At 36.7% G+C, this 23,016-nt stretch overlaps 1 protein-coding gene across 3 annotated transcripts in view; it reads right to left on the bottom strand.

The window, feature by feature from the left end:
- WDPCP (WD repeat containing planar cell polarity effector) overlaps window positions 1-23,016 on the bottom strand; it is a 350,773-nt gene that overhangs the window by 145,240 nt on the left and 182,517 nt on the right. For all 3 annotated transcript variants that reach the window (XM_024752967.1, XM_024752968.1, XM_024752966.1), the window contains one exon: window positions 18,923-19,007. In XM_024752967.1, the coding sequence (XP_024608735.1) occupies window positions 18,923-18,983 (61 nt within the window). In that variant the 5' untranslated portion in view covers window positions 18,984-19,007. The remainder of the gene's footprint in view (window positions 1-18,922; window positions 19,008-23,016) is intronic.

Here is a 23,016-nt window from a genome sequence, read left to right as displayed (position 1 = left end):
CTGTAGAAAGGAAGAAATGACATTAGATTATGGTAAAAAGTTATGGAGAATAAGAAGCCAACCCATACTGTACAGCAGGGTCAGTAGGGCAGGGAGGAAGGCAGAAACAATCTCTTTATGTTACTGGAAATAAAATACTTCAAAAGTATGTGGACATGGGTTTATCTATTCTAGGGATATTCAGGAACTGGATAGTTTATCAGTCCAGTTAGAAAAGAAATACACAAAACTAGAATGGCAAGAGGAAAGAAGTGGTAAAGAATTGACGCCAAGGAAGACCAACTTTTTTCTCTCACACTTCCTCTGATATTTTTCACAGGGTGCTACCAAAAGAAACTACCACTAAGCAAGGCGAAATGAAATCAGTGGATAGAATTCTGAGCTGTGGCTTTCTCTTCTCTAATTTAACTCGAGTCTAGTACGGTATTTGGGAGAAATCTGCAGAAAAGAAAGGTTTAGAAGAAGGTGTGGATAAATTATCTGAAGCTTGTTTAGATTCAAAAAACCTTCCAAACCATTCCAATTCGGATGCTCTGCTGGGGTCACAAAAGCAAAGCTAGGCTTCCAAGATGCTGAGAGTGATTTGACCATGGAATCCGTTCCTGCAGTTGAATTACAGGAGAACAAAATAATTGTGTCCACTTTCTTCCTATCTGTGAATAGTGAAATATTTCTTTCTTTGAAATAACATTTGTTTCCTTCCATGCAAAATAATTCTAGTTACTAACAAAAGGATACAACTATTTCTAAAGAAAAGGAAGCAGTGCAGGCTGCCCCCTAGTGACTGACTGCTCCAAACTTTCTCAAACTGAATGATAAAGCTTCCTCAAAAAAGCTATAATTAACTTTTCAAATACAGTTTTTCAAAATAGTCAATCATGCGTACTTACTGAAGCTCTATTTTATTCATCATGCCACTAATTGGGACATATAAAGAATGCAGTTTATTTCTGTTGGTTATATTGAAGATACCTAATAAGGAGTACCAGGGAAAGGTCATGAGTATGGCTCCTAGGGTACTGATAATATTTTATTTCTTGACCTGGGTGAAGATTTTATGGGTGTGTTCACTTTTTGATAGTTCAAAACATATCTTTATAATCTTTACACTTTTCAATATATATGTAATACTTTTAATAAAAAGATTCTTTAAAAAATCCAAGAACCATATGCATTATGTACACAGGCCATATCCTGTGTACATAATATGTGTACATAATGAATATTCCATGCATCCACGTATTACAACTCTAGAATAGAACTATGAGGATAATAAGGGGTCCTGAATTCTATGCACAAGTCTGACCTACTGCATCTGGCCCAGAGTGGGGCTCTTAAAACCGAAGCAGGAATAGAAAGGCATCCACGTAAGACCCACCTCCCATGGAATGCCAGAGCCTAAGCTGGATGAGGAAGGTGTCCATAGGGAAAGTCAGCCTGACATAGTATGTCAGAACCCTAGCAGGGTGAGAAGCACATTCACAGGAGCAATGGCCTCGTCTTGGGTGTTAGAGGCCGAATAAAGTGAGGAGGACATCCACATACAGGGGCAGCCCAACATAGTGTGTCAGAACGTACACGGGGTGAGAAGGACATCCATGCAGGGAAGGGAACTGTCACAGAGACAGAAGACTGTCTGCATACAGGGTGATTTTAAGTAAATAAAATAAAGATAGGAAGCGTCAGCTTTCCCAGTGAGAGAGAAGTACAAATATAAAAAGAGAGAACATTAGAATGAACCCTGTGGTGATAGATTAGAATTTGAGGTACTGGTATGAACTCATGGTTTTCAATATATTGAGATACAGAAGTGAATGTGGATGCAAGTATGTGTGTATGCATACATACATACATTCCCTAAGCTCTGGCCACTGAGAGTACCTGGGAGCAGTGATACTCCAAGAGCAATGAGTGCACCTAAAGCACACCTTGGCTTCTAGATACTATTCTCCTCTAAAAGGAACCAAGCTCCTTAGAGAATTGGCTGATTCCAGCACTGAGGAAGGGAAAGTATAATAAGAGCCTGAAAGATCTGTTGTGCCAGAAAGAATGGAAATGCTCAAATATTGACAGGGACATGGCACAAAGACAGAGAAGCCAGCTTGCAAGGGGTCCCACTGGCCACATCAGGGACAACTTAAACATCAAAATGAATAATGGTACTAATGGATTAAAATCATTGACTAAAACAGTACCTGAGCCCACAGGGATAAAATAAATTTAAAATATATTTAAAGTTTAATGAGGAATAAGATATTCACATATTTTCAAGGTATCTCCCTTACAAAATACTAATTAATTCCAAAGAAGAAAGTAACTTTGCAGTGGAGAAGCCTAGCAGACATCACCTTAACCAAGTGATCATGAACATCATCAATAAAGACACGAATTGAAATTGTGCACTGCCTGTTAGGATGCATTGAGAACACAGCATCACTTCTGGAATATTCCCACCAGATATGCATAATTTGAACCTACTTATGAGGAAACTTCAATGATCTAAATTTAGGGACATACTACAAAATGAGTGGTAAAAAAAATCTTCAAAAGTGTTAAAGTCACAAAAGTTAAAAAATAAATTTAAAAAAATCAAAAGGATGAAAAATTTGTTCCAGAATTAAAGAGCATAAAGAGACACGATAACTAAATGTAACATGTCTTTTTTTCTTTTTCTTTTTTTTTTTTTTAGGTAAGAAGTGGATTTATTTAGACAGAAACACACTCCACAGACAGTGTGGGCCATCTCAGAAGGTGAGAAAGGCACCAGGGTATGGGGTTGTCAGTTTTTATAGGGGTGGGTAATCTCATAGGCTAATGAGTGGGAGGCTTATTGCAGCTATTTCAGGAAGGGGTGGGGATTTCCAGGAATTGGGCCACCACCCACTTTTTTGATCCTTATGGTTGATCTTGGAACTGTCATGACACCTGTGGGCGTGTCATTTAGCATGCTGATGTGTTAAGTGAGGTATACTGAGGCTTAAGGTCTAGTGGAAGTCGACTTGTCCACCATCTTGGACCCATTTGGTTCTAATCAGTTTATGTCATGTCCTCGGGCTATGTCATTCTTTCAAAGGTTGTGCCCTGCCTCCTTCCCTCCTGTTTCATTCCCCCCTCAGATATTTTACTCCCATATTCTTATGAGAGCAGAAGGGCAATCGTCCGTCTTCTGTAACTGCTTCAGAGCTGAGTGGGGGGTGTCGACCCTGCCTGTCAGGGAGTAAAAATCTCTGGATGCCTGATCTAGGGGCCCCAGAGGCAGGACAGCTCCTTGTTTTAAGTCAGTATGGGCTGTAATCCTCGCATAGCCATCATATTGGTGTGGAACTGTTGTAACTGCTTCCATAGCCTTTCTATGAATCTTGATGATGAAGCACTTTTTGTAACAGCATCAGAGTACTAAAATATCTATAAATGACAAAGGACTTAAAAGCCATGGTTAAACATCTGATTATACTGTAATCAATAAAGAAACTTGGTTATAATAACCAGAATTCCAAATGATTACATTTAACTTAACATACCAAATAATCCTAGTTAAATATTTCTCTTTAAGATACCTCAGGGGACCTCTAAAGTACCCCAAAGTTAGCTGGAAATCAAAAGAAACAAAAGTATTTGGGAAGTTTGTCAAAAAGTTTTAAAACACTTGGTCAAATAAGATCATAGGTCACTGTGAGACAATACTTATTCCTTAACCAAAGTTACAAAAGATCTCAAAAGCAAATACAAGTCACTTAAAGGCAAAGAAACTCACAATCTGTTGTCAAAAGCAGAATTTCAAGAATACTTTGGAGGGAGAAACCAAACCCAGTCTTGTTCTAGCCCATTCCTAACAAAATCCATTTACCCATCTAAATTCAATCCAGTCTTAGAAAATCCTGATCACACATAACTCTTTTCAGTATTTTTCATTCTTCACACCTTCTTTTACTAAAAAAACCCAAGTAATTCTGAACGAGAACCATTTGCTATAAAAAATGACACTGGAGGAACAATTGGTGAAACTCTGAGTATTAGATGGTAGTACTATTATCATTGTTAATTTCTTGATTTTGATGGTTATATAGATGATGTGGGACAACACATTTTCTATAGGAAATACACACTAAAGTATTTGGGGGTGGTGAGGCATCAGATCTGAAACTTACTCTAAAATGGTTCAAGAAAAAAAATTCTCTGTACTAACAAGTTTTCTGTAAAAGTTTGTGATTACTTCAAATTAGAATAGCATTTATCAAAAAGACAAGAAATAACAAGTGTTGGCGAGGATGTGGGGAATAGGGAACTCTTCAGCACTGCTGGTGGGAATGCAAATCGGTGCACTCACTATGGAAAACAGTATGGAGGTTTCTCAAAAATAGAACTATCATGTGATGCAGCAACTTCACCTCTGGGTATTTATCCAAAGAACATGAAAACACTAATTCAAAAAGATATAGGTACCATTATATCATGTTCATTGCAGAATTATCTACAATAGCCAAGATCTAAGTGTCCATTGATGGATGAATGGATAAAGAAGACGTGGTATATATATACAATGTAATACTACTAAGCCATCAGAAGAATGAAATCCTACCATTTGTGACATCTTGAATGGACCTTGAGGGCATTATGCTAAGTGAAATAAGTCAGAGAAAGACAAATGCCATATGCAGAATCTTAAAAACAAACAAACAAAACACAAGCTCACAGATACAGGGAACAGATTGGTTGTCAGAGTCAGGAGGGTGAAGGGGAAGGTGGGTGAAATGGGTGAAGGGGGTCAAAAGGTACAAACTTCCAGTTATAAAATAAACAAGTCATGGGGATATCATGTACAGCATGGAGACTATAGTTAATAATAATGTATTGCATATTTGAAAGTTGCTAAGACAGTAAATATTAAAAGTTCCTATCGCAAGAAAAAACGTTTGTAACCATGTAAGGTGATGGATGTTAACTAGACTTATCAAATCGTCATGCTGTACACCAGAAACTACTATAATAAGTCAATTAGACCTCAATTCAAAAAATACTTTAGGGGCTTCCCTGGTGGCGCAGCGGTTGAGAGTCTGCCTGCCGATGCAGAGGACGCAGGCTCGTGCCCCGGTCCAGGAGGATCCCACATGCCGCGGAGCGGCTGGGCCCGTGAGCCATGGCCGCTGAGCCTGCACATCCGGAGCCTGTGCTCCGCAACGGGAGAGGCCACAGCAGTGAGAGGCGCACATACCACACACAAAAAAAAACTTTAAATGTCAAGCATAATGAGAGCATGTAAGAGGGTTACTAACTTAGTCTAAATGGCAGGGAAGGCTTCTCTAGGTGACTTACTAAAGCTGTGCCCTGAAGAAGTATGACTGCACACGGGTTCAAAGAGAAGAATACCCCCAGCAGAGAGAATAGATAGCTCTGCTGAAGATCCAGTTGGGGCAGAAGATCTTACTGCCCCCTGGGGCCTTTGTGCACTACTGTCTTTGGTCAGAGCATTCATTTCCTTTTTTCTATCATATTTATACATATTTCAATATAATTTGGTTTCTTGATTATAAAAGTAATATGTTCACTGTATAAAATTGAGAAAATAAGGAAAGAACAAAAAAATTTAATTTCCGGTATTTCCACTCTTCGGAGACAGCTATTAGTAACATTTTGTTGTCTCTCAGAATTTTTCTCTGAATGTATATTACTAAATAAAAGTCTTATGCTGAAAATGATGTTGAACATTTTTGGTTTTAAATTGTTTTTATTACTGGATAAATATAAAAGATTATATGTAATGTTTAAAAACAAAACACAAGAATATATGTAAAATTAAAAACATACACAAATCTAAAATAAAGAACTTTTATTATATGAGTTCCAGGTGTACAGCATTAAAATTCGACATCTTACACACTACAAAGTGATCACCACCACAAGTCTAGTTACCATACATCACCATACAGTTGCCCCTTTCAGCCATTTCACCCAACCCCTAATCCCCTTCCTCTCTGGTAACCACTAATCTGATCTCTGTATCTATGAGTTTGCTATTGTTTTATTTTGTTTATTCCTTTGTTAATGTTTTTTAGATTCCACATAGGAGTAAAAATTACAGGGTATTTGTCTTATTCCATCTGATTTATTTCATTGAACAAAATACCTTCAAGGTTCATCCATGTTGCTGCACAGGGCAAGATTTCATTCTTTTTTAGGGTATTATTCCATTGTATAAATATAACACATCATCTATATGCATTCATCCATCAATGGATACTCAGGTTGTTTCCATGTCTTGGCTATGGTAAATAATGCTGCAATGAACATGGGGGTGCATTTATCTTTTCAAATTACTGTTCTCATGTTCTTTGGATAAATACCCAGAAGTGGAATAGTTGGGTCATATGGTAGCTCTACTCTTAATTTTTTGAGGAATCTCCATATTGTTTTCCATAGTGGCTATACAAATTTATAGTTCCAACAACAGTGTGTAAGGTTCCCTTTCCTCTACAGCCTCTCCAATAAATGTTACTTCTAGTTTTTTTTGATAATAGCCATTTTAACAGGTGTGAGGTGGTATCTCATTGTGGTTTTGATTTGCATTTCCCTATTATTAGTGATGTTGAACATCTTTTCATGTGCCTGTTGGCCATCTGTATGTCTTCTTTGGAAAAATGTCTATTCTGATCCTCTGCCCATTTTTAATCAGTTTTTGTTGTTGTTATTGAGTTTATATGTTGGACTTATCAGATATATGATTGGCAAATGTCTTCTCCATTTTGTTGGTGGATTCCCTTGCTGTGCAGGAGCTTTCTAGCTTGATGTAGTCCCACTTGTTTATTTTTACTTTCGTTGCCTTTGCTTTTGATGTCAAAAATCATCTCCAAGATTGACGTCAAGGAGCCTACCACCTATGTTTTTTTCTAGGAATTTTAAGATATCGGGTCTTACATTCAGGTCTTTAATCCATCTTCAGTTAATTTTTCTGTATGGTATAAGATAGAGGTCTAGTTTCATTCTTTTCCATGTGGCTATCCAGTTTTCCCAACACAATTTATTGAAGAGACTATCCTGTCTCCACTCTATGTTCTTTGCTCCTTTGTCATAAGTTAAATGTCCATTTATGTGTGGGTTTATTTCTGGTCTCTCAATTTTGTTCCATTGATATGTGTGCCTGTTTTTGCGCCAGTACCATACCGTTTTGCTTACCACAGCTTTGTAGTATAGTTTGAAATCAGGAAGTGTAGTACCTCCAGCTTTGTTACTGTTTCTTAAAATTGTTTTGATTACTCGGGATCTTTTGTGGTTCCATACAAAATTCAGAATTATTTGTTCTAGTTTTGCAAAATGTGCCATTGGAATTTTGGTAAGGATTACATTGAATCTATATAGGCATAACTCTTTTACTGCACTTCACTTTATTGTGCTTCGCAGACACTGCTTTTTTGCAAACTGAAGGTTTGTGGCAGCCCTGCACTGAGCAAGTCAACAGGCACCATTTTCCAATAGCATTTGCTTAATTCATGTCTCTGTCACATTTTGGTAATTCTTGCAATATTTCAAACATTTTCATTACTATTATTTTTTTATGGTGATCTGTGATAAGTGATCTTTGATGTTACTACTGTAATTGTTTTGGGGCACCATGAACCGCACCTATATAAGAAGGCTAACTTAAGTGATAAATGTCGTGTGTGTTTTGACTGCTCCACTGACAGGCTGTTCTCCCATCTCTCTCCCTCTCTTCATGCCTTCCTATTCCCTGAGACACAACAATATTGAAATTAGGCTAGTTGATAATCCTACAGTGGCCTCTAAGTGTTCAAGTAAAAGGAAGAGTTGCATGTCCCTCACTTTAAATCAAAAGTTAGAAATAATTGGCTTTCCTGGTGGCACAGTGGTTAAGAATCTGCCTGCCAATACAGGGGACATGGGTTCGAGCCCTGGTCTGGGAAGATTCCCACATGCCGCGGAGCTACTAAGCCCATGCACCACAACTACTAAGCCTGAGCTCTAGAGCCCATGAGCCACAACTACTGAAGCCCACACACCTAGAGCCCATGCTCCACAACAAGAGAAGCCACTGCAATGAGAAGCCCCTGCTCACCACAACTAGAGAAAGCCCATGCTCAGCAACAAAGACCCAATGCAGCCAAAAATAAATAAACAAAAAAATTTAATTTAATTTAACTTTAAAAAAAGAAATGATTAAGCTTATTGAGGAAGGCATGTTGAAAGTCAAGATAGGCTGAGAGCTAGGCCTCCTGAGCCAAACAATTAGCTAAGTTGTGACTGCAAAGGAAAAGTTCTTAAAGGAAATTAAAAGTGCTACTCCACTGAACACACAAATAATAAGAAAATGAAACAACTTTATTGCTGATATAGAGAAAGTTTTGGTGGCCTCGATAGATCAGCCACAACATTCCCTAAGCCAAACCCTAATGCAAAACAAGGACCTAACTCTTTTCAATTTTATGAAGACTGAGAGAGGTGAGGAAGCTGCAGAAGAAATGTTTAAAGCTAGCAGAGGTTGGTTCATGAGGTTTAAGGCAATAAACCGTGTCCAGAACATAAAGGTACAAGGTGAAGCAGCAAGTGCAGATGTAGAACCTACAGCAAATTATCTGGAAGACCTAGCTAAGATAAAATTAATGAAGCTGGCTACACTAAACAATAAATTTTCAATGTAGACAAACAACCTTCTATTGAAAGAAGGTGCCATCTAGGAATTACATAGCTAGAGAGGAAGAGTCAATGACTGTTTTCAAAGCTTCAACAGACAGGATGACTTTCTTGTTAGGGGCTAATACAGCTGCCAACTTGAAGTAGAAGCCAATGCTCAGCAATCCTAGGGACCTTAAGATTCTGCTAAATCTACTCTATCTATCTGTGCCCTATAAATGGAACCACAAAACCTGGATGACAGCACATCTGTTTACAACATGATTTAATGAATAATTTAAGCCCACCCTTGAGACCTACAGCTCAGAAACAAAGATTTCTTTCAAAATATTACTACTCATTGACAATGCACCTGGTCACCCAAGAACTCTGATGGAGATGTACAATGAGATTAATGTTGTTTTTATGCCTGCTAGCACAAGCACAACATCCATTCTGCAGCCCATAGATCAAGGAGTAATTTTGACATTCGAGTCTTATGGTTTAAGAAAAACAATTCTTAAGGCTATAGCTGCCACAGACAGTGATTCCTCTGATGGATCTGGGCAAATTCAATTGAAAACCTTCTAGGAATTCCCTGGTGGTCCAGTGGTTAGGACTCAGTGCTTTCACAGCTGGGGCCCGGGTTCAATCCCTGGTCAGAGAACTAAGATCCTGCAAGCCATGTGGCATGGCCAAAAAAAAAAGGATAAGAAAAGAAAACCTGGAAAGGATTCTCCATTCTAGGTGCCATTAAGAACATTCATGAGTCATGGGAAAAAGTCAAAATAGCAACATTAACAGGAGTTTGGAAGAAGCTGTTTCCAACCCTCATGGATAACTTTGAGGGGTTGAAGACTTCAGTGGAGGTAGTAACTGCAGATGTGGGGAAAACAGCAAAAGAACTAGAATTAGAAGTGGAACCTGAATATAGGACTGAATTTTGTTGCAATCTCATGAGAAAACTTTAATACTTAAGGAGTTGCTTCTTATGAATGATCAAAGAAAGTTGTTTCTTGATATGAAATAAGTCTACTCCTGGTATAAATGCTATGAAGATTACTGAAATGACAACAAGGGATTTAGAATATTATGTAAACTTAGTTGATAAGGCAGCAGCAGGATTCTAGAGGATTGACTACAATTTTGAAAGAAGTTTTACTCTGGGTAAAATGCTATCAAACAGCACTACATGCTACAGAGAAATCATGTGTGAAAGGAAGAGTCCATCAATGTGGCAAACTTCACTGGTGTCTTATTTTAAGAAATTGCCACAGGCACCCCAACCTTCAGCAACCACCACCCATCAACACTGAGGCAAAACCCTCCACCAGCAAATAGATTACAACTTGCTGTAAGCTCATACGATATTTAGCATTTTTTAGCAATAAAATATTTTTTAATTAAGGTATGTACCATGTTTTAAAGACATAATGCTACTGTACACTTAACAGATGACAGTATAGTGTAAACGTAACTTTTAGATGCACTGGGAAACCAAAACATTTGTGACTCACTTTGAGATATCTGCTTTTTTGGAGTGGTCTAGAACTGAACCCACAATATCTCTAAGGTATGCCTGTAGACAGCTTTCGGTAGAATGGACATTTTAACAATATTAATGCTTCCAGTCCATGAACATGGAATATTATTTCCATTTATTTATATATTTTTCAATTTCTCACATCAGAGTCTTGTACTTTTCAGTGTATAGGTCTTTCGACTCCTTGGTTACATTTATTCCTAGGTATTATATTCTTTTTGATGCAATTGTAAATGGGATTGTTTTATTTCTCTGATAGCTTGTTATTAGTGCATAAATATGCCACAGACTTCTGTACATTGATTTTGTATACAGCAACTTAACTAAATTCATTTATTAGTTATACCATTTTTTTGGCAGAGTCTTTGGGGTTATCTCTATATAGTATCATGTCATCTGCAAATAGTGAGTTTTATTTCTTCCTTTCTGATCTGAATACCTATTTTCTCCTCATCTAACTGCTATGGCTAGGATTTCCAATATTATGTTGAATAAAAGTGGTGAGAATAGACATCTTTGTCTTATTCCTGATTTTAAGGGAAAAGATTTCAGCTTTTCACCACTGATGTTAGCTTGGGTTTGTCATACATGGCCTTTATTATGTTGAGGTAAATTCTGCTTTACCAACTTTGCTGTAAGTTTTTAGCATAGATGGATGTTGAATTTTGTCGAATATTTTTTTCTGCATCTATTGAGATAACTGTATGATTTTTATCCTTCATTTTGTTAATATGATATATCATGTTGATTGCTTTGTGGGTGATAAAACATTTTTGTATCCCTGAATCCTACTTGACTATGGTGCACAGTCCTTTTAATGTATCGTTGGATTTGGTTTACCAATATTCTGTTGAGGATTTTTACATGTATGTTCATCAAGAATTGGCCTGTAATTTTCTTTTTTTGTGTGGTGTCCTTGCCTGGTTTTGGTAGTATAAAATGTTTGGAATGTTTCCCTCCTCTTCAACCTTTTGGAATAGTTTGAGAAGAACAGGTATTAAATCTCTGTTTTGTAAAAATTCACCAGAAAAGCTATCTCGTCCTCTATATTTTTGTTTGTTGGGAAGCTTTTGATTACTGTTTCAATGTCCTTACTAGTAATCAGTCTATACAGATTTTCTATTTCTTCATGATTCAGTCTGTAAAGATTGTATCTTTCTAGGAATTTATCTTCTATGTTGTCCAATTTGTTGGTGTGTAACTGTTCACAATAGTCTCTTATGATCCTTTGCATTTCTGTGGTATCAGCTGTAACTTTTCTTTCATTTCTGATTTTATTTGAGTCCTCTCTCTTTTCTCCTTGGTTATTCTAGCTAAGGGTTTGTTGGTTTTGTTTATCTTTTCAAAGAACCGGCTCTTTGTTTCACTTATCTTTTCATTTTTTTTTTTTTTTTTTTAGTCTCTATTTCATTTATTCCTGCTCTGATCTTCATTATTCCTTCCTTCTACTAATTGGGGCTTCATTTGTTCTTCTCTTTCTAGCTCCTTTAGGTGTAAAGTTAGATTGTTTATTTGGGATTTCTCTTGCTTTTTGAAGTAGGCCTATATTGCTATGACCTTCCCTCTTAGAACTCCTTTTGCTGCATGACATAGATTTTGATATGACATATTTCTGTTTTCGTTTGTATCTAGGTATTGTTTTGATTTCTTTGATGATCCACTGGTTGCTCAGTAGCATGCTATTTAATATACACCTTTTTGTGTTTTTTCCTGGCCTTTTCCTTGTGATTGATATCTAGTTTCATACCACTGTGGCTAAAGAAGATGTTTAATGTGATTTCAATCTTCTTCAATTTACTGAGACTTGTTTTATGACCTAATAGTGCTCTATCCTGGAGAATGTTTCTATGTGTACTTAAGAAAAATGTGTATTCTGCTGATTTTGAATGGAATGTTCTATGTTTATCTATTAAGTCAATCTGGACTAATGTGTCATTTAAGTCCAATGTTTCTGTATTGACTTTCTGTCTGGATGATTTATTTGTTGATGTAAATGGGGTGTCAAAGTCCCCTAGTATTACTGTATTGCTTTCAATTTTTCTCTGTAAGTCTGTTATTATTTGCTTAATATATATTGGTTCTCTGCTGTTGGGTGCAAATACATTTATAAATGTTAATATTTTCCTGCTGGACAGACCACTTTATCATTATGTAATGCCCTTCTTTGTCTTTTATTACTGTCTCTGTTTTAAAGTCTATTTTGTCTGATGAATATAGCTAATCCAGCTTTCTTTTCACATCCATTTGCATGGAATATCTTTTTCCATCTCTTCACTTTAAGTCTGTGTGTTTCCTTTCAAGAATTACAAGAGAAGTAATTCTCTTGTAGGTAACCAATAGATGGGTCTTCTTTTTTTATCCATTCAGCCACTTTTGATTGGCAAATTTAGTCCATTTGCATTTAAAGTAATAATTGATAAGTACATAATTATTCCATTTTGTTAAATGTTTTCTGGCTATTTTTGAAGTTCTCTGTTCCTTTTTTCTTCTCTTTCTCTCTTCCCTTGTGCTTTAGTAGTTTACTCTAACATTATATTTAGATTCCTTTCTCATTTTCTTTAGTGTAGTTACTATACTTTTTTCCTTGTAGTTAGTGAGGTTCACATATAACATCCTATTTAAATAGTGGCCTGTTTTAAGTTGGTAACAACTTAAATTTGAACACATTCCAAAGTTTTATCTTTTTATCCCCCCAACATTTTATACTTTCATTGACACACTTTACATCTTTTTATTTTATGCATCTCTTAACTAATTATTGTAATTTTAGTTAATTTTACTTCATTTGTCTTTTAACCTGCATGCTTGCCTTATAAAAGTGATTGATCCACTACCTTTATCATATAGTTACCTTTTCTAGTGAGATTTTTACTTTTGTATATTTTCTTATTATTAATTAGTACCATTTCTTTTCCTTAAAATTAAAGAAGTCCTTTCAACGTTTCCTGTAGGGCCAGTAACAGATTCCTTTAGTTTTTGCTTATCTGAAACCCTTCATCTCTCCTTCAATTATGAATGATGACCTCATTAGGTAGAGAATCCTTGGTAGGAAGTTTTTTCTTACAGCACTTTGAACATGACATGCCACTCCCTTCTGGCCCATCAAGTTTCTGCTGAAAATTTCTGCTCATAGCCTTTATGAGGTTTCCCTTGTACAAAATTAGTTGTTTTTTTCTTGCTGCTTTCTGGATTCTCTCTTTACCCTTAACCTCTCCCATTTTAATTATAATGTGTCTTGGTGTGCACCTCTTTGGGTTCATCTTATTCGGAATTCTCTGGGCTTCCTGGACCTGTTTCCTTTCCCCAAATAGGGAAGTTTTCAGCCACTATTTCTTCAAGTAATTTTTCTAGTCCTTGCTCTCTCTCTCCTCCTTCTGGGACCCCTATAGTCCAAATGTTATTCTGCTTGATGTTGTACCAAAGGTCTCTTAAGTTATCTTCACTTTTTTAAATTCGTTTTTCATTTTGTTGCTCTGTGTGGGTGAGTTCCATTGTTCTGTTTTCTAGCCCACTGATTCATTCTTCTACCTCATGCAATCTGCTGTTGAACCCCTCTAGCATATTAGTTCAGTTATAACTTCTGTTTATTACTTTCTTATATTTCCTATATCTTTGTTGAAGTTTTCACAGTATTCATCCATTCTTCTCCAGAGCTCAGTGAGCATTTTTATAATCATTACTGTGAGTTCTTTATACACTAGATTGCTTATCTCCATTTTCCTTAGCTCTTTTTCTGAGGTTTTGTCATATTTTTCTGATTGGAATATGTTTCTGTCTCATTTTGCCTAAGTCTCTGTGTTTATTTCTATGTATTAAGTAAATCAGTTATTTCTCCCAGTCCTTTCTAAAGTCCTTTCTATTTCTCCCTCTCCTTTCTAAAAGGTTAGAGGGAAAATTTCAAAATGGTGCTCACCTGCACCAGAACTATGAAGGCAGCCTGAAATTGCAAAAATGCTTTGGCCAGTGTCTCTGTCCCCAGAGAGTGTCTCAGTTGGTTCCTGACTCTCTGGCAGATGCTTCAAGATTAGTAAGTGGGTCCCCTTCACCTATGGTCCATGTGCTTCTCAGTATGGTGTTGTTGTGCTGGTTTTCAGGTCAACTGAGTTCGCATGCACATCCTTTAGGAGTGGGTTTTCTGTTCCCTGTTTGTCGTATATGGCCTTTATTATGTTGAGGTAGGTTCCCTCTATGGCTACTTTCTGGAGAGTTTTTATCATAAATGGGTGTTGAATTCTGTTGAAAACTTTTTCTGCATCTATTGAGATTATCATGTGGTTTTTATCCTTCAATTTGTTAATATGGTGTATCACATTGATTGATTTGCGTATGTTGAAGAATCCTTGCATTCCTGGGATAAACCCCACTTGATCATGGTGTATGATCCTTTTAGTGTGCTGTTGGATTCTGTTTGCTAGTATTTTGTTGAGGATTTTTGCATCTATGTTCATCAGTGATATTGGCCATAGTTTTCTTTCTTTGTGACATCTTTGTCTGGTTTTGGTATCAGGATGATGGTGGCCTCATAGAATGAGTTTGGGCATGTTTCTCCCTCTGCTATATTTTGCAAGAGTTTGAGCAGGATAGGTGTTAGCTCTTCTCTAAATGTTTGACAAAATTCGCCTGTGAAGCCATCTGGTCCTGGGATTCTGTTTGTCCGAAGATTTCTGATCACAGTTTCAATTTCAGTGCTTGTGATTGGTCTGTTTATATTTTCTGTTTGTTCCTGGTTCATTCTTGGAAGGTTGTGCTTTTCTAAGAATTTGTCCATTTCTTCCAGGGTGTCCATTTGATTGGCATAGAGTTGCTTGTAGTAATCTCTCATGATCCTTTGTATTTCTGCAGTGTCAGCTGTTACTTCTCCTTTTTCATTTCTAATTCTGTTGATTTGAGTCTTCTCCCTTTTTTTCTTGGTGAGTCTGGCTAACGGTTTATCAATTTTATCTTCTCAAAGAAACAGCTTTTAGTTTTCTTGATCTTTGCTATCATTTCCTTCATTTCTTTTTATTTCTGACCAGATCTTTATGATTTCCTTCCTTCTGCTATCTTTGGGTCTTTTTTTCTTCTTTCTGTAATTGCTTTAGGTGTAAGGTTAGGTAGTTTGAGATTTTTCTTGTTTCTTGTGGTAGGATTGTATTGCTACAAACTTCCCTCTTAGAACTGCCTTTGCTGAGTCCCATAGGTTTTGGGTCGTTGTGATTTCACTGTCATTTGTTTCTAGGTATTTTATGATTTCCTCTTTGATTCCTTCAGTGATCTCTTGGTTACTTAGTAGCGTACTGTTTATCCTCCATGTGTTTGTATTTCTTACAGTTTCTTCCCTGTAATCAATATCTAGTCTCATAGCATTCTGGTCGGAAAAGATACTTGATACGATTTCACTTTTCTTAAATTTACTAAGGCTTGATTTGTGAGCCAAGATACGATCTATCCTGGAGAACGTTCCATGAACACTTGAGAATAAACTGTATTCTGTTGTTTTGGGGGGTAATGTCCTATAAATATCAATTAAGTCTATCTTGTCTAGAGTGTCATTTAAAGCTTGTGTTTCCTTATTTATTTTCATTCTGCATGATCTGTCCATTGGTGAACATGGGGTGTTAAAGTCCCCTACTATCATTGTGTTACTGTTGTTTTCCCCTTTTATGGCTGTTAGCATTTGCCTTATGTACTGAGGTGCTCCTATATTGGGTGCATAAATATTTACAACTGTTATATCTTCTTGGATTGATCCTTTGATCATTATGTAGTGTCCTTCTTTGTCTCTTCTAATAGTCTTTATTTCAAAGTCTATCTTGTCTGATAGGAGAATTGCTCCTCCAGCTTTCTTTTGATTTCCATTTGCATGGAGTACCTTTTTCCATCCCCTCACTTTCAGTCTGTATGTGGCCCTAGATCTGAAGTGGGTCTCCTGTAGACAGCATATATACATGACTTGTTTTTATACCCATTCAGCCAGTCTGTGTCTTTTGGGTGGAGCATTTAATCCATTTACATTTAAGGTAGTTATCGATATGTATGTTCCTATTACCATTTCCTTAATTGTTTTGTTTGTTTTTGTAGGTCTTTTCCTTTTCCTGTGTTTCCTGCCTAGAGAAGTTGCTTTAGCATTTGTTGTAAAGCTGGTTTAGTGGTGCTGAATTCTCTTAACTTTTGCTTGTCTATAAAGCTTTTGATTTCTCTGTCAAATCTGAATGAGATCCTTGCTGGGTAATCTTGGTTGTAGATTCTTCCCTGTCATCTCTTTAAATATGTCCTGCCACTGCCTTCTGGCTTGCAGAGTTTCTGCTGAAAGATCACCTGTTAACCTTATGGGGATTCCCTTGTATGTTATTTGTTGTTTTTCCCTTGATGCTTTTAATATTTTTTCTTTGTATTTAATTTTTGATAGTTTGATTAATATGTCTTGACGTGTTTCTCCTTGGATTTATCCTGTATGGGACTCTCTGAGCTTCCTGGACTTGACTATTTCCTTTCACATGTTGGGGAAGTGTTCAACTATAATCTCCTCAAATACTTTCTCAAACCCTTTCTTTTTCTCTTCTTCTTCTGGGACCCCTATAATTAGAATATTGGTGGGTTTACTGTTGTCTCTGAGGTCTGTTGTCCTGGAGGTCTCTGAGATTGTCCTCAATTCTTTTCATTCTTTTCTCTTTACTCTACTCTGTGGCAGTTATTTCCACTATTTTATCTTCCAGGTCACTTATCCTTTCTTCTGCCTCAGTTATTCTACTACTGATTCCTTCAAGAGAATTTTTAATCTCATTTTTTGCATTGTTCATCCTTGTTTGTTTGCTCTTTAGTTCTTCTTGGTCCTTGTTAAATGTTTCTTACATTTTCTCCATTTTATTTCCAATATTTTGGATCATCTTTACTTTCATTACAGTGAATTGTTTTTCAGGTAGACTGCCTATTTCCCCTTCATTTGTTTCGTCTGGTGCATTTCTGCCTTTGTCCTTCATCTGCTGCATATTTCTTTGTCTTCTCGTTTTGTTTAACTTACTTTGTTTAGGGTCTCCTTTTCTCAGACTGCAGGTTCACAGTTCCTGTCGTTTTAGGTGTGTGCCCCCAGTGGGTGAGATTGGTTCAGTGGGTTGTGTAGGCTTCCTGGTGGAAGGGACTGGTGTCTGTGTTCTGGTGGATGAGGCTGGATCATGTCTTTCTGGTGGGCAGGGCCACATCCGGTGGTGTGTTTTGGAGTGTCTGTGAACTTACTATGATTTTAGGCTGCCTCTCTGCTAATGGGTGGGGTTGTGTTCCTGTCTTGCTAGTTATTTGGCATGGGGCATCCAGCACTGGAGCTTGCTGGCTGTTGGGTGGAGATGGGTCTTAGTTTTGCAACAGAGATCTCTGGGAGAGCTCTTGCCGATTGATATTACATGGGGCCAGGAGTTCTCTGGTGGTCCAATGTCCTGAACTCAGCTCTCCTACCTCAAGAGGCTCAGGCCTGACACCAGGCCAGAGCACCAAGATCCTTTCAGCCACATGGCTGCTAGTTTTGGAGGGTCTCCTGCAGAGGCGGGGGGCAGCTGTGGCTCACTGCGGGGACAAGGACACTGGCAGCAGAAGTTCTGGGAAGTACTCCTTGGCATGAGCCCTCCTAAAGTCTGCCATTATCCCCACCAAAATGCCTGCAGGCTCCAGTGCTCTACACCTTTTTAATAGTAATTCGTTTACTCTCATTTTAGAAGAATCGGGGAAGGAAGCAAATGGGTGTTAAGTCCACTTTGTTTAACTGGATATTCTATCCTTATCCATTTTAAGCAAGCTAAACTTAATGAAATTATAATGACATCATCTGTAATTATATATTTGATATAAAGAAATAATGCTTTGCAAGGTAAACCATTTTCTTAGTAATGATGCTAAAGATGTAAATAAATCTGTCCTCCTAAATACAAGAGTTGCTTTAGATACTCAGACAGGAAAAGATTTTTTTAAAAGATGTTTCCTAATGATATATACTTTATCCTGAAATACTAATAAACATTGTTAAAACACATTTATATTACTCTCTTCCCCCAAAAATGTGAGATTCAAAAAACATGAATAGGGCTTCCCTGGTGGCGCAGTGGTTGAGAACCTGCCTGCCAATGCAGGGGACACGGGTTTGAGCCCTGGTCTGGGAAGATCCCACATGCCACAGGGCAACTGGGCCCGTGAGCCACAACTACTGAGCCTGCGCGTCTGGAGCCTGTGCTCCGCAACAAGAGAGGCTGCAATAGTGAGAGGCCAGTGCACCGCGATGAAGAGTGGCCCCTGCTCACCGCAACTAGAGAAAGCCCTCGCACAGAAACGAAGACCCAACACAGCTAAAAGTAAATAAATAAATAAACAAATAAATTTATTTATTTATTTAAAAAATGAATATAATTGTACCTCTTAGTTGTATGTTTGAAATATTACTTTAATATCAAATAGAAATGCATTTACCACTAGCAAGCCTGCAAATATTTATGAATATAAATCAGTTATGATGAATAATTCCAGGAAAAAATGGAACATTTGTGTATCTTAAGAGGAAACAGATATTAGGCCAATAAAATTAATGTTCAAAGCAGAAAATGTAACTCAAGTTGAAAAAAAAATAAGCAGAGTTAACTAAAAGAAATTACTATACACTAGCCAATTTTTCATTACGTATAAAGAAAATAATCCAATTCCAGCTGGAGAATCTAGGCTCTAACCTTTGCTAGTACTTATTTATATTGTTGTAACTTATATTTTAAAAATATTGAAATTAATCCAGAGCTTATTTACCCCCAATGTGTAAGGTATTCTTCAAAGACCACAGGTGCAGTTCAGTCAAGCAGAAAGACATCTGATGGCAGAAGGAATCTCTGTCCTGTTTAAAAAAATAATTAAGAAGAGGTGCCAATTAATTATCTTCTATTGCCAATAAAACCAAGATCCCTTAGAAATAATAAAAAGAATCACTTTCCGCTACTGATATTTGAGATACGGTTCATTAGAATAAACACACTTTAATGTATCCTTAGTTAACCACCCAGAAATGAACTCTAGAAAAAGGAAAAAAGCACTTCTTTTCCTAGATTTAGTATGTCATCACATTGAGAAATGTAGTAAGAAGAATATATATATTTGGGTTTCCAATAATATACGTTTGATTTCTAATTAGAAATTAGAATTTAGAATTATTTAGCATTATAATTTATAATTATTTAGCATTTAAGCATTTTTAAAAAGTATTTTTAAGGAAAAGAAACATCTGTTATGTAGTTAGTAAGTACAAACACATTTTGTGGTCTATCTTTAATATACAAAGCAAATATTTACAACCTCCCACATACTAAAAGGCTAATTAAAGTGGAATTTTCAAGGTAAATGATATATAGTTATTATTATAGGAAACATATTTACTTAGAAGTAAACTGTGTGAAACCACATTAGCATTCAGATTAGTTTGTTAATCTGCATGTTGTGATAGATCCAGATAGTCTACTCTACCTGCATTAAAAAAAGAGATAGCAATAATGTACATCTTATATTTTCTCCTAGTTTTAACAGCAGGGGCTAGTGATGGATATTATTAACACTTTATTATTTCCAACAAACTTCTGAATAACAAAAAACGCTTGAAAAATATTTTAAGACATCTTTCATATGGAGGAAAAAGCCCTCAGCTTCTTTAACATTTGGAGTAACTAAAAATATTTTCCCATACTATTCATATGGGTGATAATCCAAAATAATTTTAGACATAACACAAACTTTGTTGGTCCTTCCTTCACCTTTACATTTGACCTCAATGCACTTACAAGAATCAGATGCATGTTCAACTAATGAGACACAGTGTACTAATTATTGAAATGGCAGAGTGAACAATTTCACAGCATAAAAGAAGGGCTCAACCCTGCTTGGAATAGCAGGGCTCTGAGAAAGCTACAGACAAGTTGTAAAATGTCAGTAGGACCTCAGAGAAGCATAGGAATTAAATGATGAACATAGAACGTAAGCAGGACTGGTAGCCCTTCACATTAATGTACTCAGAGTGGTGGCATCCAGACAAAGTTGGATCCACACCCAGCAAAAGTAGACACGGCGGCAGCAATAACGAGTTGATGGAGCAGGTCTAGCAAGTGAGGCAAGTGAGAAGGAAATGGCCAGTGTCCATTAGTAAATGATTCGACTTATTTATGAACACATGTGACAACTCCTGCAGGCTCCCCAAAATATGTGTGATTAAGGAGGAGGCTTTGCAGGGTCATGCATTAGCAGGCAGGCAAAAGATAGTCAAATGTGGGTTATTCATCCTTCTTTTCCTCTGAACTTCAAATATCTGCTAATAAGACCATATAAAGTTAAAAAGAATTAATGGAGTAAATTTTTTAACATTTGTAAAAATCTATAATTACTACATGGACATGGTGGGAGGGGACCAAATCAATAACCTTTTTAGTCCTCAAAATGTCTTGCCATCTTCTACACTCTGCAGGTTTTTGAAAGACACAGCCCTCTGAAGGCCTTGCATCTTACTCAAGAATGCCACCAGTTAAAAACAATGCTGTAATTTCCTTGTTTGAAAAATCTGCCCGAAGGAAGCAGTCAAGACTGAGCTCGTATTATTCAAATATTGTATTAATGCATAAATAGTTGTTTTGAAGGAGGAAAGAAAAGAATTTCAGTAGAATTCTGGATTCTGCATTTTGGGAGGGGGCGTGGGCAGGGATTAAAAAGGTAGTGAAATAGAGAGTACCTACCAAAGTGGAGAAAAATATTGCCCCACTCAGTGCCCTTGTGCATTTCTCTGGGGATAAAACCCAATACACGTGACTTAGAACTAGACCAAAACTAGTTACACAGGGCAAAAATGAATAAAAGAATGAATGACTAAAAAATACAGCAAATTTTAATATTGAATAGGAAAAATAATTAGCCAAATGAAAAGAACAGCAGAAGGGAAAACCTAAACAAAAAATTGCCCTTAATTTAATTTTCATTTAAAATATCTTTTTAACTTTTTCAATTTTCTGTTTAATTTTATAAGGCAGTTGATGACAGTCTCAGATGTGTCAGAAGGCCATTCTAAATCCAAATGTCCAGTCTCTGTGACAAAATAAGGAGCATGATTTAAACTGAGCTTGATGTAAATCTTGATTGTTCTCGAGTAGGGGGGAGAATCTATGATAGCCCAAATTTTGAGCACAGAGAAATGGGAGGATCTTAGCCTTTCTCACTTTCTAGTTACACCCTCGAAAGCTTTGAAGTCTTCCTTCCAAAACAGATTACATTATAATAAATATTTATTTGCCTTAAGATTGTTACCATATAGGTAAATTTTAAGAAAGTATCATGAAAAACAGAAACCATTGCACTAAGATGCTGTGACTTTTTTATACTTTTGATAACATTATTTTGGAAAATAAAAACTTTTAGAGGTAAAGATTACGTGCCACTAAATAAATCTTCAGAATATTTGTCTTCCCTGGTTTCTGAAGTCAGCTATTTTGACTGCTTTAGAAAGGAGAGGAAGCCTGAGGGCAAATAAAACCCTAATGTAAAACATGATGGGATAGAAAAATTAACTAAGAGAAGAAGACATTGCTGTAGTTTAATAAAGATGAATGATACCATGGTGCCAATGAGACATTTAAAATGAAATGTGTATTGGCAAAATACCTCAAAGAGCCTAAGGAAATATTTCTTGGGCATAAAGTTAGAACATATACTTGCTATTTATTATCAATAGACTTTCTGAGGATTATCTATTCACCAATTTAAAATGTACAAAATTAAAGACAACTAAATAGCACAAATTTAAAAGAAACCACTAGTTGTATTAGGTGTTCTAGTCATCATTAGGTAATTTCAGAATTACCTAAAATACAGTGTATTCCCCCACAATCCCTTGTCTAATGCTATCTACATAAAATTACATTAATTATCTGTTAAGATATGCATAAACATATTTAATCCATGTCACATTATCAGAAATAAAGATTTTTGAAATATTCAACACTAAATCAAACAATCATGCAATGATAAAGTTTGTGTAAAAGGACAGAGGAGGGCTTCTCCGGTGGCGCAGTGGTTGAGAGTCCGCCTGCCAATGCAGGGGACACGGGTTCGTGCCCCGGTCCGGGAAGATCCCACATGCCGCAGAGCGGCTGGGCCCGTGAGCCGTGGCCGCTGGGCCTGCGCGTCCGGAGCCTGTGCTCCGCAGCAGGAGAGGCCACAGCAGTGAGAGGCCCGCGTACCGCCAAAAAAACAAAACAAAACAAAACAAAAAGGACAGAGGACTCTCAAAGAGACCTCAAGCTTAGATTGAACATACTCTAACAAAAGACTAGATTAGTGGGTATACTGGGTCATTTGTACCTCAGAGAGTCCTATGACATCTAATTATTAATTAAATATCACAAATACTTTGAGCACTTTAGGTGTTTGACATTTTACTTAGTCACAGATACAGGATATATAAATCAGGGTCTCTACTATCAAACAGCTAAAATCTAGTATAGCAGATAAAATAATCAAAAAACCAATATGAATTTTGTGATAAGTGCAAATTTAGCAACATAAACAAAGGGCTGTGGGTGTTCAGTGGATGTTCTAGTTTGATAAAGAAATTCTCTTATAAAGTAAAGGACATTGAAGAATTCTTAGATTTTGATAAAGAGAGAGAGAGAAAAAGAAGGAAACAATATACAAAAACATAAATTAGAAAGATGCAAGGCATATTTAAGAGGTAGTAAGCAATTGGTTTGGTGCACAAATAGAAGAGATAAATCAGGGCCATACTAAGTAAGTCTTTAAATGCCAAACTTAGGACTTTATATCTTGTTAGGTGGCTACTGAGAAATTATGAATAGTTTCTGATCTGGTAAGGTATT

This window comes from Neophocaena asiaeorientalis, unplaced genomic scaffold (assembly GCF_003031525.2).
Source record: "Neophocaena asiaeorientalis asiaeorientalis breed wild unplaced genomic scaffold, Neophocaena_asiaeorientalis_V1.1 scaffold100, whole genome shotgun sequence".
Classification (NCBI taxonomy): domain Eukaryota; kingdom Metazoa; phylum Chordata; class Mammalia; order Artiodactyla; family Phocoenidae; genus Neophocaena; species Neophocaena asiaeorientalis.
Note: the sequence above shows the minus strand (reverse complement) of the source record. Positions and strands in the feature narration are given on the sequence as shown.